At 45.1% G+C, this 14,962-nt stretch overlaps 2 protein-coding genes across 4 annotated transcripts in view; one reads left to right on the forward strand and one right to left on the reverse strand.

Moving 5' to 3' along the window:
- Window positions 1-327: 327 nt before the first annotated feature.
- LOC118509388 (PR domain zinc finger protein 5-like) lies at window positions 328-1,818 on the reverse strand. Its single transcript, XM_036049933.1, has 4 exons — window positions 1,131-1,818; window positions 891-1,064; window positions 630-828; window positions 328-569 (listed from the first exon to the last, which is right to left on the reverse strand). Exons 1-4 carry the CDS (start codon window positions 1,760-1,762, stop codon window positions 408-410), a joined length of 1,167 nt encoding a protein of 388 aa, XP_035905826.1. The 5' UTR covers window positions 1,763-1,818; the 3' UTR covers window positions 328-407.
- A 4,786-nt stretch (window positions 1,819-6,604) lies between these two features.
- The window catches only part of LOC118509390, a 54,193-nt gene continuing 45,835 nt past the window's right edge, over window positions 6,605-14,962 (forward strand). Inside the window, exons 1-2 of one of the 3 annotated variants that reach the window (XM_036049936.1) lie at window positions 6,605-6,734; window positions 7,857-8,381. In XM_036049936.1, coding sequence (XP_035905829.1) covers window positions 8,309-8,381 — 73 coding nt within the window. In that variant the 5' untranslated portion in view covers window positions 6,605-6,734; window positions 7,857-8,308. Of the gene's footprint in view, window positions 6,820-7,856; window positions 8,382-14,962 lie in introns of all 3 variants that reach the window. The other 2 variants (XM_036049935.1, XM_036049937.1) reach the window with 2 other exon arrangements.

The following is a 14,962-nucleotide window of genomic DNA, read 5'->3' on the forward strand; positions in this document are numbered from 1 at the left end:
ACGTTTAGCGCAATCGGCTCTGGTGTAGAAGATACATATGGACGAATGTGCATTTATTTTTTGAATTGCGATTTTTACGGGATTGTTTCACCGAAATAAAAATGAAAAATATTCAATAATTATTTCATATAATGCATAAGCTGTGATTTGAGTAGACAAACTTACCAATAACATCCAGTATGAATGAAGATAACTCGCGAATGCTTGGCCCTCAAGGGTTGACGTCTGCTGTCATTCGCTATCCGTTTGAAAATGCGTTTGTTTATCAACAGTTCTTCCACCGAAAAGAAATGCAAACGGTGCAGAAAACTTTTCTGCTCTTCGATATATATTTTAAATATGCTAATATTTACTGAATTAATAACCAATTAATTACAACCAATGAATAATTTCGTTAGGATCACTTATTATTCCCCTCGAAACCGTTTTTCATACTCATTGCGGCTTATCTCCCACTCTTTCCGATGCACTTTCTTCCTATGCGCATGCAGATTGGCGGATGAATTGAACGTTCTCGTACAGTGCGGACAATTGTACAGCGAGCTGCCCGTGTGCGTCGTCATGTGTTCCTGTAAGTAAAGTTGAGCTATAATCATCTAATTGCATTACACCGGCTCCAAAAAGCTTACCTCCAAAGTAAAGGCCCGTTTGAACGCCTTTTTGCAAACCAGACAGCGGAAAGTCCGTTGCTTTATGTGAACAAACAGCTTGTGACTTTTGAGAGCCGCATAGTTTGGGGCCACCTTGCCACAGATCTCGCATATGTTCGGCTTATCGCTCGTCCGGTGGCGGATCAAATGCTTTTGAAGGCTTCCATTGTTTTTCATCCTGTGGAGGGAAGATTAATTATGGTAAATGGTAAACGGGCATGCTACGCGCTCGCTGCTTACCATTTGTTGCATATGGAACACTCTACGCGCTCGGTGGTTTGCGGGAAGTGACTGTTTTGCTGGTGTTTTCGCAAACCCTCCTTAGTTTTAACCCACTTAGAACAGATGTCGCACATCAACCCGGGCTTATGATCTCTTTTGAAATGTTGCTGGAGTCGTTGTTCGGTTGGGAATCTAAAAGGATAAGCCAAATGCATTATTATTTGTTCTAGCATGTAAGCCAACCAATACTAAACATACGATTTGGCGCAATCAGTACAAGTAAGGTCATCCTGCTGATGTGTGGTGGGTAATGCATCGCATCCGCTTTCTTCCGTTGTATTTTCAAATGTGTTACACCCGGGACGAGCCAAAGTGGATGATATTCGCCTAGTGTTTGGTAAATCCTGTTCTCGAAAGCTTTCTTCAGAATAGCTATCGTATCCAGCATTTATTTTCCCTGTCTCCTCTTTAATCACATCCACAATATCAATTGATTCAATGGTAATTGTTTCGGTTTTTACTTGGCTGATCAAAGGATCGGCATCGCGGTATTCATCTACCGCTAGCGTTTCTGCAATCAACGATGATTCTTCTTCCAGCAAAACTGCTGTCTCCTTTCTATCAAAATCATCGAAATGCATGGAATTCTCTTGCAATGCGAGTTGTTGCTGCTCTTCTGTATGGTGTATCATTTTAATTTGTTCGTAAAACTGATTGAACTCATCCACATACGTCCAGCATATACTGCACACACTTTTTCGCTCTATTTCTTCCGGAGAAAACCAAAACTGACGACACAGAATAGTAACTACTGGCGGATCACAGCTAATTGCATTGGCAGGATTTTCACTTTTAAAGCATAAAAAGCAATAGACTGGTTTGTTGTCCATTTTTACTAAACTGCATCCGATTCGTACTTTTGTTTGTTTTGATTAGGTAGCGTCACACACATTCACGCGTCAAGCGGTTTAAAAAGTACAACAGCTGTTTCGATTATACCGTGCGGTTGAAGTGTTCAGTTTGAAATCGTTTCCGTTGCTACGCAACGTAGGACTTATACGGTAGCGTGGATGACTATTGTATGACCGATTTTTGAAATTCTCCGCTGACTATAAATTTTCTCTTTTCATGTGTACTTATCTTCAAAACTGTAAATTATTTCTTCATCTTCATCAAAATTAAGAAAATATTTACAAACCGTTTCCTTCTGCAACCTACCGTTGGGTCACCGTTGGGTATCAACAAAACCAGTCACCCGAAATGCAACAAACCGAGGAGATTTCAAATCCCCACTGGCCAATCCTTCGCAAACAGTTCAATGGCCTTGCCAAAAGTGTGTCCACGGCAACTCCAAAACGTACGCAAGAACCCCAAAGTCAAAGAACTTTGATCGTGTCCCATCCACATCCCACACGTGTCGTTAACTTGGGGCGGCCCCAAGTATTGTAGTTCGCAATACCATTCCAGTTTGATTACCATTCCGCCTTCGTCATGTGCTGGGCCCGTTCGTCAGCCAATGAATTTCTTTCACATTTTCGTTTGCGAATTTCTCCCAAAAGTTCGGCTTTATTTATAAGGAAGCGTGCACAATTCGGAAGACGCGAAAAGAAAGCAAGAAAAGAAATACAGACACACACCATACCTGTTCACATACGCAACAGATAAAATAAAACAACAACAAAATTAAGAAAAGAGTAAATAAAACAGGAATCGGATGGAGGAACAAAGCAAAAAAAGAAAGGAAATGAAAAATAAATTCTACCACACGCCGCTGTGGTCACCCAAAACGATCACCGACCGGAACGCCAATGCACAACCGGGCTGGCAAATTGGGAATGGTCGCTCAAGAATGCTCGGCCTTTGTTGGACTTGAGCGCGCTGAGGATTATAATTTATGCAACGTGTTAGGTAAAAGGGATTTTTTTCGCAACAACGTCACGTCAACGTTACTCAAAGCAAACGTTAGACAATTAAGATGACACACCACACGAGATCGCCCGATTAAAGCAAATACTTCATTTCAATTCGTTCTATAAAAGCCTTCCAGAAGGAAGATTCTTAGGGTCAAGCTTTAGTTGATAACGGTAGATGACACAATTTTAATTCTTGTCCACACGAAGGACCAAAAAAAAAGACGAGATACAATGACATCATCAGCTTGGTTAACTTCATCTATATCTCACAAATGTATCTTCACTGATGTACTGGAGTATGGTGTGGGGAGCTCAGAATAAATCATTAATCATATTCTTGCTAACAATACCTCGCATAGAAAGGGAGGTGCGCAACCACAAACCGCAACAACTAGAAACCCAAGAGGGACCAGAGACCAGAGGCTTCTGTTTGCTTTTGGCAATGCTTTTCTAGCCCCTTGGTTTGATTTTATGCTGATAAGTAAATAAGATTTTTCGCCACTAGAATGGAAAGCACAAGCGAAAGGATCGGATTAAGATACAGTTAAATTAAAATTCGTTCACAAGATCGAGTGAGATTGATTCCATTAGCGCTCAGAAGCGCTTTGCTCAGTGAAAATTTGAAAGAAAACACTTGATTCTAAACGTTTCTTTCCACTACCGTTAGTGAGAGGTTAAAATTTCACTGACCTACACTCACACACGTTAATTACTGTATTCCACTGAGCGTGGTACCAAGTTCAAGGCGAAGAACGCAAGAACGCAGGCAGAGCATAATAATACACATACTTTTATCGTGCACAATTACGACTAAATGAACTTGCTCTTAAGATCAATCCCAAAGGTTCTTGGACGCACGGCTGGGCCTGGTTGGGCAGGGCCGGAACACGTGTGATGCGCATGATCATCCAGTAACTGTGTTAATAGTGTACTTGCTTGTACGCTACCCCCGTATGTAGGTCTTTTCCGGTTGCTTTTCGGCTGCCAGGCACGCGTGGACGGCCGACGGGAAGGCCCGGTTCTCGGCGACGTGCACTGTGCATGTGAATATGTTAACCGTTTTGTGTTCTAGCGGATCATCCGGATTCGTTCGGAGCGTCGGCAAGATTCAAGCCGCCAGATTAAACCGCCGACATCCCCGTTCGGTGGTCCATGAGAAAAAAACCCCCTGGTTTCGATGCCTGAACCTTGTTTAACCTACTGTTTTTGCCCGGGCCATGTGTGCGATGTGTTGGTAACTCGTCTGCAGAACGGTACAGGTGATTGCTGGGATGACACAGCGCTGTGTTTTAACTAAAGTCATGCACGGCACCCGGGTGGACCTGTTCTGGTCGCTGATTTTATCTCGGCTTTAAAGCAGAATGATATCTACCTCGCATTGCTTAAGTCTTAGTCCGGAGTTTTTAACGACTCATGCTATCGTATGTTTGTCGAGCTTTATTTGTTTTCGGTTCGTGTCTCTGCATCGGTTCTTGGTTGGGTTCTTCCGTCTGGTTCTAGCAGTCGAGGTAACTAAGCATGAGAGTACCTGAAAGCTAACTCCCTCATTACTCATTGGCGTATGGAGCTAGGCGGATGGTAGAATTATACCACGGTAATAGCAATTCGTAGCTAATCGCATCGTAATCAAATGAGATAAGCGCTTCAGTGGTTACGAGTGAAGTTATTATGCTTCTGCTACCTTTCAGCTTCATCTGGAGGTATTTTTTTTTTCATTTTACTATGCTTCCAAAAAGCACTTCCAGCAAGCAATAATCTGCCTCTTCCGTTCTGCAGGACGGGTTCCAGCGTCGTAGTGTCGTTGTCCTTGATCGTAACAAAAAATTAACAACTTTTATAATCCCCACACACACCACCGACGGTTTGAAACAGGTTTTCATCGACCGTGGTACCCAAGGGGGTTGGCGATCTGTTGCGATCCGCAGTAAAAGGAGACAGCTGGTTTCTGCTGGTATCCTTTGATGGCCCCATTCTGTTCGTTCGGCTCTCCCGTTTCAATACCAAGCTCGATATATCGATGCTATTGAGATCGTTCGCGAATTTCAACGTAAAACGAAGCATTCAATTCAATTTATTTGCTCAACTCTTGTTGACTTCAAATTTTAACCGGCTCCTTGAAGAAGCAAAAACAAATGAGAAAAAGTTGGTGGTGGAAGCCATTTGGAGAGGCAGTCCGTCCAGTGGGGTTCATTAAACCCTTAAGGTTTGACGATGTGAAGGTTGGATTCTGCATCCAAAGAATCCTATTTAATATAGTTTTTACTTTTATGATTTAAATTTTTCCAACTACTTGATAGTATTGTAACGGGGTTATCATGACTCTTTTTTGATTAGTCTAGTATTTTTGCTAAACTCCAATTAGACAACTAGACCGGATAAGGCATCTTCGCTCGATTTTAGTCTTATCTCTGACATGCTTGGTTATATTTTTTGTTATGGAGTTTTTTAATATTTTATTATAAAATTTTTTATATTACTTTATTTTAAAATTGATTCATCTTTTTGTCTTGGAAGAAAGAAATGCAAGACTTAATACCTTTCTACGGATAAAATCATCTCACAGGAAGCCAGAAATGGCAGACCGAGATCTTTCGAGGTTGTAGTGCTAATGAAGAGGTATGAGATACGAATCCCAAACCGACGAAAACAAAAATATAATAACAAAAAGGCACAACAAACCTCGGAATGAAACGGAACGATACCCTATATTACTGCACTTACAATGATGGACATAACAATAAGATTGCCTAACAGTTCTATAAGGTTTCATATAAGGAAGTTGTTCAAAATATCAATAACACCTTACACCAACTATCTGGGGCGGCCCGATGGCGCCTTAGATGAGACTAAGACGGTCTTCACACGGCAGGACCAGTGGTGGGTCAAGATATTTAAAGGCCCCTCTAATTGTGATTTTAGAGGGAACAACAGGATTTCCCTCACCCGTGACCAAAGAGGCCCTGAGCGGCCGCTTCTTCTGCTCTCAGGATCGGGGTTCAAATCCCATCTAGGCCTTTCTTCCATAGGGAGGACTGACTATCTAACTGTGCGGTAACAATAAGTCTAGTAAGCCAGCAATAATGGCAGGCATGACCTAGGAGATCGTTAGGCCAACAAAGAAGAAAAAAACCTTAACTATCTACTATAATTTTGTTTTAATTCAGAAGTTTCCGAATCTTTGGATGAAAGTAAAAACACTTGATCATATACTAAATTTGCGATGTGTAAAAAAATATTTTTTCAATAACCGTGCTAGCTATATTAAGTCAAAGGAAGCCAGTAAAGGCCAGACCAGGACCTCGCGAGGTTGTAGAGCCTATACGAAGGAGAGATTTATTGCCGAACATATATTGGCTACCTTTCCATCAGAATAGACAAAAAGTGAAGCAGAATAGATTTCTTGATCGATCCAACGATATCCTCGTTTTCTCAAGATCTTCAACATTATCTTTAGTCTCGTATTATGAAATCTAAAGTAAATAATATTTTAGCTAATCTACCAATTTTCCACTTGATTGCTTAAGAGTTACACCGTCCAAAAAAGGAGGAAAACAGAAATAACATCACCAGAAGATCGAACAGGAATAAAAAAAAACCGCCCGTGGCAGATCCTTTCTTATCCCGTGACCGAAACTGGACACCGGATCAAGTGGTCCTCTTGGAGCGCCTTTTACATCTCTCCTTCTCTCCCTCTCTTTTTATGCTGATCTTTGCTCTTTTGTTTCTTCTGTTGTGCTCCCACAGCTCAACACTTTCCAAAGCAGCAGCAGCAGCAGCACTGCAACACACAGTGCGTCCGATCGTCTGATCTTCGTTCTCCGTGTGTCTCGCGATCGCGCGATCGCTAAAGGCGCGAGCACCGTCTTCCACTCCGACTCAGTACAGCTTGAGTCGTTACACCGAGAGGCCGCGTTGCGCGTTTGCTGTGCTTGTTCCTGTGCTGTGAGGTGTAAGCCACCCCCGGGGGTCTGTCTGTGGTTTCGTGCTGCATTATTGATGCTAAGCGAGAGTTGAACAAGAAGAAAAACGCAAAGGTAGTAGGCATTGGAGGTTTTCATGCCCGTTCGTTGTGAAGGCGTTGGGTGTTGATTGTGTTTCCACGGTTTGCTATCATACTGTGCTCCACACCGCCAGGTGGGGGAACTCTTTAGCTCGCTGTGGTTGTAGTGGTGTTATCACTATGTGCAAAAAACAGGCGGTTGAAAGAACATCTTGAAGTGAGCAGCAAAGCTATACGGAGAAGGTCGGGGAGCTGGTTCCGGGGCCGCTTGAATTTATCAGTACACGATCCCGCGATCGCGATCTGGAAGGCGCCCCCCCACCCAACAAATGTATGGAAGTGGTTGTTGCAGTTGTTGCTCGTGGTGGATAGTGTTTCTCGGGGACGATTGTTTGATGTTTGCGTGGCTCTATGGGAAGCTGTTCGCACCGCAAACACAAATTATCGTAAAGATCGCTGTGGTTGAGTGTGTGGCAGTGTGTGAGCGCTAGTGTTTACTGCACCCGGTCGGCGCGTGATATAGGGTTTTATCACTTTTCGCAACCCAGAACAGCAACAGAAACGGTTGCCTCGGGTAGCTGTGGCTTAGTGTGTTGGTGCAGACTAGAGTTTTAATGGTCATAGCTTACTATTTTGTGTAGTGAACACTTGTCTGCTCAGTCCTATCCGCAGTATTCCGGTTCGAATGTTAGGAGCCGGGAAAATTGCATGATCTTACCAACACAACAGTGCAAAAACGTCAGTGATCTTCCCGGCTTTCGATCGTGCTGCGCGGCGTAAAGAGTTATTAGAAAGTTTTCCCTCGGGAATCGCGCCACGATATCTACGGCTGGCGTTGATTTCTCTTGCCATAGGTCTTTTAAATAGAAGCCTCAAGCTCTACCACTATCTTTTGCCATTTTTTTGCATTTTGCTTTCAATTCTTTTACATAATTAAACAGTTGTCGAGCTGCAAAATCAGTCAAAAGGAAGCTCCCGCAAGACCGCTACAAATCAATTCATAACATCGATCACATAACCCGCTCCGTTTTATAGCTCCAGCCCGTCTCAAAAATTTCCTCTACTTTCCAGCCCCAAAGTGTAGTAAGTGTAGTGAGTGAACGTGAAATAGGCAGCACGCAAAAAAAAGGCCACCCGTAGGCCCTTTCTAACTTGGCCCCGTCGCACCCGTTCGAGGTGTGCCCTTAAGTCGGTCGGCGGTTGTTTGGTGCATTTACGTTAACGGCCGTTTAAAGACGGCTGAAGTGATCGCGAAACCGTTGCATAACTCAAACGCCCAGCAGTGCCTAGTAGTACGAAAGGGTTCGTCGCTTAGCCCGGGCATCGAAATCGTTCGATCGAGCATTGTGGAGGTGTGTGTGGCCAGTTGCCTCAGGGGAAGTGTAGGTGGCCTGTATTCGTGTGTCAGTGTGCCGTGCATTCAATTGTGCCCAAATCCCAAATTTTGCCGAAACGAAGCTCCCGAGACTGGTGATCTACGCTCCAAGTGGCGCAGTGGTAGTAAAGTTCAAATACCGCCCGTGATGATGATGAAGCTGAAGTTGCTGTACGCGCTGGCCAGCATAGCGCTGACCGTGGCCAGCTGTGAAGCGAAAGGTAAGCTGCCTTTTTTGCACAAAATAAATTCTGTCTCTTCTGGGCACGAGTAATCGTCAACCTTCGTGATCTGTTGCGTAGGAGTAGCGCAAGTATAGGCCGCGGATTTTTTGTCGAGTGAATGGCTACAATTTTTTGGCGCTCGTAAAGGTCGAGGACAACACCATTGTTGTGCACTTCAACGCAGATTTTCTCTCACGAACGTGTCTCGACATAAAGCAGCTTTAAGCTGCTTCGCTCAAGTTGCGCCATGAGCGTTCACGTTTTGTCGACCGTTTGTCCTACTCCGCCTGCCTTTACGGACGACTTCAGAGTTTAACAATTTGTCACCAGCTGGTAGAATAGTAGCTAGCTCTTTGCTTTCCACTCGGCACACCGACTGTCTCATTACCATAATCTAGCCAAAAAAGGAAACTGGCTCATTCACCAGTTCACCATACTCACACCAACAAACCCAGACGGTTCTTATTCCACTCGGCAAACTAAAACTCTGCATCGGAACCGCTCTGTGTGTATGTGTGTTTGGGGCATACATATTGACTCATTGCGCCACGCAAGACACACCAACCATAAACAACGGTCGCAAACGTCACGTCCATGTACGGCGTGTCGTTTGTCCGTGAATGAAATTCGGTGTCCCTCCACCGATTTATCCCGGGCAGGAGCAACCTTTCGAAGCCTTGCTGGTACTGTAACACCCGTTTCAGCAGTACGCCAACCGGTTCGCTGTGCAAGCACCGGACAAACATTCGCCACCGCCACCTTTTTCGTTCGAGTTTTGTGTCTCGGCGGAGATTAAATAAAACCCGCGCGGAGATGGCGTCATCGGCAGGCCGCTCGTGCCGTTGGAGGTCGAAAACATCGATAAAGCTGCACACCAACACCAACGCCTCGGCTGGGCGAGTTCTTGTGCGTGTACACTAGCTAGCTGGTGAGTGTCAATCGTGCACAGACATGGTCATCAGCACCGTACTGATGACTGGGACGACCGTCGTTGACATTGCCTGTGACATCATCGGGCGGAAATGCATGCGGCCGGTCCCGGAACCGAAAACTGCTATTCAACATCTACAGCCGGATGGTTTCTTATCGGTTTCTACTGCTGATTTCTCTTCGCCAGGATTGCCTCATCGGAGAGGTTGGTCGGCATGAGATATTGCGACGAATACCGGTTCCATACCGGTTGGAGTGCAAAGTTTCTCATTTTGGACGTTAAGTGTCTTTCCTGTGTTTTGTCTGATGGTATCGATCTTCAATTCGATGATCAGCTGACGAACTGCATATTTTAACTTGTAATGTTCATGTCAATTTTCGATCTCAAGACTAAGTGGACATTTTTTAAGAACATCTGAAATCTATTGCAAATTCTGGACTCTGTTGACAACGAAGACAAGAGATTTCATCTAGACACCGGAAGCGTTTCGGATAACCGGATGACTAATATTCAAGAAAGTCCAGTGAAACCTTGTGATAAAATTTAAACTTATTCTTCAACTCAGCTACTCCACTTAATACCAAACCAGCCATTTAATTCTTCAAACTCTCCTGTTGTTTTGTTCCCATTTCCAACTCCTCACTGGATGCTTGGGAAAAATGCGCTCACAGCCGCAGTTTGGAAAGTGTTTCTTTACCTGCATTTGTCACACATTCCATACCAATCCGTACGCATCCGTACGGTAAGACCACCGGCATTCCAGCGAACTATGCACATTCACCGGCCCGGGGTCCAACTTCTGCACGGTTCGTCAGCAGCCGGTGCTTTGATTTATCGCTTCTAGCCATCCATGCCCCATCCGTACGCAGGGTGACTATCTACTAGCGGCCATGCGTCGAACCATCATCACCCGGACAGAGTCGGTCGGTCATCGCCGGATGCATAACCGTCATCGTCACGTATTGCAACGTACCGTACCGGGGTTGGAAATATGGCAGGCATGATTTATACCGGCTCGGGACGCATTATCGCTTCCTTTTCGGTACCGCATTCGGTCCGTTTGGGGAACTGCAGACGGTTTTTTCTTCTCTTCCCTTTGCTCCTCTTTGCTTCATTTTGCACGGCTCGAAGAGCCCATTCCCTTGACGCTTGCATCCGCCGGTCCATTAGCCGGTGAAGAACATTCTTGCCCCTTTTCTTGGAAGCAAAATTGCAGTTGGGAGTGGTTCCCCATGTGTGTGCCATCGTTGCGATATGTGTGCATTGGACATGGACACACGTATTCGCGACGATCGTGCGTTCGGTAAAGTAAAAGCGAAATTCTCAGTCGCTTCTGTGCCGCCGTTCAACGTCGTGCCGATGTCTGGGAAAACGATGTTTGTGTGTGTGTGTGTTTTTTTCCTTAGCTAAAATGCATCGAACGTACTCATCACGAGCCGGGACGGTGTGCGTAATTATGGTTCCGAGCGCTCGCAAACGTCCCTGTCGATTGTGACGCTGTCATCAGCGACAATGACACGATTGTGTAGTATGTTTTGTTAATTATAATCCTTCCGTCACGGGTAGATCATCTGCAGGAAAGTTCTCTTCTCTAAGGGACTTCTATATTGCAGTCAAGCAAACACCTTGTATTTAACGGCGTTGTTTGCTGTCATCTCCGCGGTACTTCCTGCCAATGGACAGTTTTTTTTCTGGATGAAGCCGATTATCCCCTTTTGCTAGATGATAGCTTAGTGATAGCATTGAGTGGAGTGTGAAAATCGTGTAACAAACTGTCCCTCAACATTAAGTAATAACAATCCACCTTGAAGTGTCATTTTCACGCAGTTTTTTAACCGTAATCTCCACCAACAAGTGGACGGAAACTGAATTGGTCGTTACAAACTAACCTATGGTAGGAGAAACACTGCTTCAACTCAAAGAATCTTCCCATCAATTTACATCATGCAAAAACAAAACGGTACTCGGTTCTAAAAAACGTAATTACTACACGTTATACTATAGCTATGTAGCTCTTTTAAAGTCTAAAAACTCATCGAGATGTTTGAAAAACATCAACAAGAAACTGCTTATTTGCAATAAAAAACTTAAAAAAGGGTTCCTCGCCTGTTCGGCTGTTGAAGTCTTTTTATTTCTCCTAAGCAATTCCTACGGGTATTTCTGCTTTTTAATCACATAAAGATAGTTTTTATAGTAAAAATGAAGTTAATTTGGAAAATGCACACTAACAATGGGAAGTTTGTTCGTTATATTACCACAGCCCGGACACCCGGTCAATGAAAGTTTTCTCTCCCCGCTATGCCAAAACCCAACCCGGGTATGGATCACCTAACCTCGGCCGGTAGTGTTTCCTATGGCTTCTGTCATTTCTATCTCGACCGGACACGGAAAAACACAGCTCGGTTGCTTATAACTCACTTTCGCTGAACGGCTTTCCCTCCCCGGTACATCCCCGTACGGGCTTCCCTCACTACCAGGCACTACTTTCACTGAAGCCCGTGGCAGCATCCATGTGCATGTGTACGAAAAGACTCTTTCTTTCACAACCCGCCTAAGGCTCTTCCTTTTCATAGGTGTGTCTTAATGCCGAGGTTTTTTTTTGTTCAACCCCAACATACCTCCAAGATGTGATCTGTTGCTCTCTTCCATCTCGCCGGCGAACAATTCTCCCTTAAAGCTGCCGCGCTAATGAGCAATTTGAATGGCTTTGGCTGACTCACCTCTCTGGTGCGACTCGGCGGCACCAATTATTCTGTACTGGTAGAGTTGCTTTTTTTTGTTTGTGCTTGATATCGAATGACACCAGAAGAAAAAAAAACACCCAGGCCACATTCAAAGGGTGTCGTTGGAGAGTGTTGAAATGTCTTTTCTGCAGGCATATGGTTCTTGTCGGCGTTGCGGGTCTCATGCAAAACTTTCTCCACCGGCACACGAAGATGGTGCGGCGCGACAGCACAGCCCGAGGTACCTAATGTTAGAGGTAAAAGAGAACATCATCATGACGGTTCGGGGCTGTCGCTTAATTTCTGCCTCTAATGCTGTACCTTTGTGTGTCAGTGTGGGGAAACGATCGAGGTGATGACAGCCTCCAGCTCCGGGATTAGTTTGTCATCTAATGCGGAGTTGATCACGGACGGTGTTGTCACGGTGGTACACGTTTTATGGTCAGCGCGACCTAAAGCCACCGGGACACAGCATGCACCCTTCAAGAATGCAGCATAAAGGGTCAACGGTGTTAACATGAAAGCCCCAAGTAGAGAGAGAGCGAGAGAGCCGGAGCGCGACGAGAAACGTGATCTTGGGAAATGGATAGGGAACCATTTGGCGCCTAACTTAATAACCATTTCAATTTGTCAACCCGACATGGAATGGATTGTCTTCCCGGTGGCTAGCTTTCCGTAGCTCGGCACAAACCAACCAGTAAGAAAAATGCAACCCACCACATGCAACAACCCGTGGGCGCCATTTGTAACTGCATTCCTGGACAGCGATTCCAAATAAGTGGAAGGCTTACTGTGACCTTCGATCAACCAGCGTGTGCTAAAAAAAACTAGGGGGGGAAGTTATAAATTCTCCAGCTAGCCTATTCCGATTCCGGTTCGATGTCTCGCCTCAACAGCAAAAATCCCCAACTCTTTCTCACCGCTTTCTTTGCCTGTCCGGATCGACTAAAGATGGTTCGACACCTAACAAGAACTGCTCTTCCGCAGATGAGCAAACAATACTGACAGCTTGCCCTTCTTGGGTGCAACTCTTTCGCAACAAATCCCGGGCTAAAGCTTCTCCCTATTAACCGGATAAGGTTGGTGCCGGTTGCGATTAATGCATCGATCTCGGGTGTCTACGTCCGGACCTACTGGAGCGTTACGACGTGGGCTTGTCAGAAGCAATTCATTTTCAACCGCCCTTTCAACTTTTGTGACGGATACGGTGATGAGCTCCTACACAACGGCTAGAACCTCGCCTTCCCAGATCGAGGTTCCCAGGGAGTGAAGAACTCCTTGAGGGGGGGAGGAGTAGGATGTTGCGCGACTGTCATTACGTTCCGATGTGTTTCAACCAACCAAGACAAGGTAAGTGGCCTTGTCGGTGGCCACGCACAGCCTGCTACAGAGTATCCGAGAAACCCCGTACCCGGTTTGATGTTTTATTGCGCGTAGGAACAGGGTTGAACCGAACCCTGGCAAAAGGTGTCAATGGCAAGCTTCCTTATACGTTTCGCTTGTTCGGGTTTCAAGATGACTTCGAATGCAATTCATGAAAGAGTTCGAATTCAAGGCGAGAGTTCCTTTGTGCCATTTTAATGTATTCACTTTTACAAACATTTTTTTAACGAGCTTTTAAAGATTTGCTTAAATGCTGCTTGCAGCACTTTTGCACCCAAACCCCGAAGCGAAAGATTTATAAACAATCCTTTATTCGCAGCGTCATCTTTTACCCCATTCAATTCAATCTATGTGAATTGTGTATGCAACAGCGATGCACATAAATCCGACCGATTGCGCGACGATTACAAAACCGTGGCTTAGCTAGCACCAGGAAGGTACTACATCGGACCCATAGCGTCCCCCGATCGGCAAACCATAGTCCGCGGAGGAAATCGCACTGCGGCAAGCTCACCCACAAACTGGGCCTGGGAGCCGGCGCTGGCAATGGACTGCAATTATCGCGCATAACAATTCAATGCAATTGGTGTTGGTGTTGGTTTGGTTTCATAATGCAATACACTCACTTCCCATGCTTGACGATGGCCCTGGTGGATGGTAAATTTGCCATCTCACGGGAATCTACGGAGCCACCCATAGGCGATGGCTTCGATGGATGGCCATGATTAGCGTAGTACCTTATGGAAGGCCTAGATGTCCGAACGGAATCTGATGGTTTCACCGCTATGAACAGGTTGGAGAGGGTGCAGAGGAAATTCACGCGGATAGCCGCTAGACGTTTACTGAACGACCCCAGCACAACCTTACCTTCTTATTCGGAGCGGTGCCAGCTACTGGGTTTGGTTAAGCTGGAAGATCGTCATGGTCATGCTCGCAAGTTATTTATTGCCAACATCCTACTTTCCAACATAGACTCCCCCGCCCTTCTGGCAGCTATCCCTTTATATGTCCCCTCCCATCGCTTACGCGTACGTCCTCCCCTGCTTATCCCTTTTTGTCGTACGCGGTTTTTCCCAGAGCGATCCATGGATGCGCGCGTTACTAGCATTCAATTCGGTTGGTGATCTGTTTGACCACAATATCTCCATTAATTGTTTCCGCTCCCGTCTTTTGTCTTCTTTATCCTAAAATCTGTTTTTCTTTTCCTCACTAGCCATCTCTGTCTGCTCCCTATATCCTCCTTGTGTGTCATGTATGTTTAGTTATAAGATAAATTGACTTTGTAAAGCCCTTGAGGCAAACAATTTGAATAAAGAATAATAATAATAATAAGCATAGTGCCCGGGAGGCGATCTTCAACGGAGATGTCTGGCAAGGCGTTGCTGATGATGTCGATGTAAGACAAATTAGCGTATCCCCTGCCTGACTGGTGATCCGGGTCTCGAGACGTTCGAGAGACTTTTTTATAGACGAGAAACATCCGCCACGTTTTGTTGGGTAAATAAAAGTAAATTAAATAAATTTATAAACCTTTTGAGTCC

Source organism: Anopheles stephensi, chromosome 3 (genome assembly GCF_013141755.1).
Source record: "Anopheles stephensi strain Indian chromosome 3, UCI_ANSTEP_V1.0, whole genome shotgun sequence".
Classification (NCBI taxonomy): Eukaryota; Metazoa; Arthropoda; class Insecta; order Diptera; family Culicidae; genus Anopheles; species Anopheles stephensi.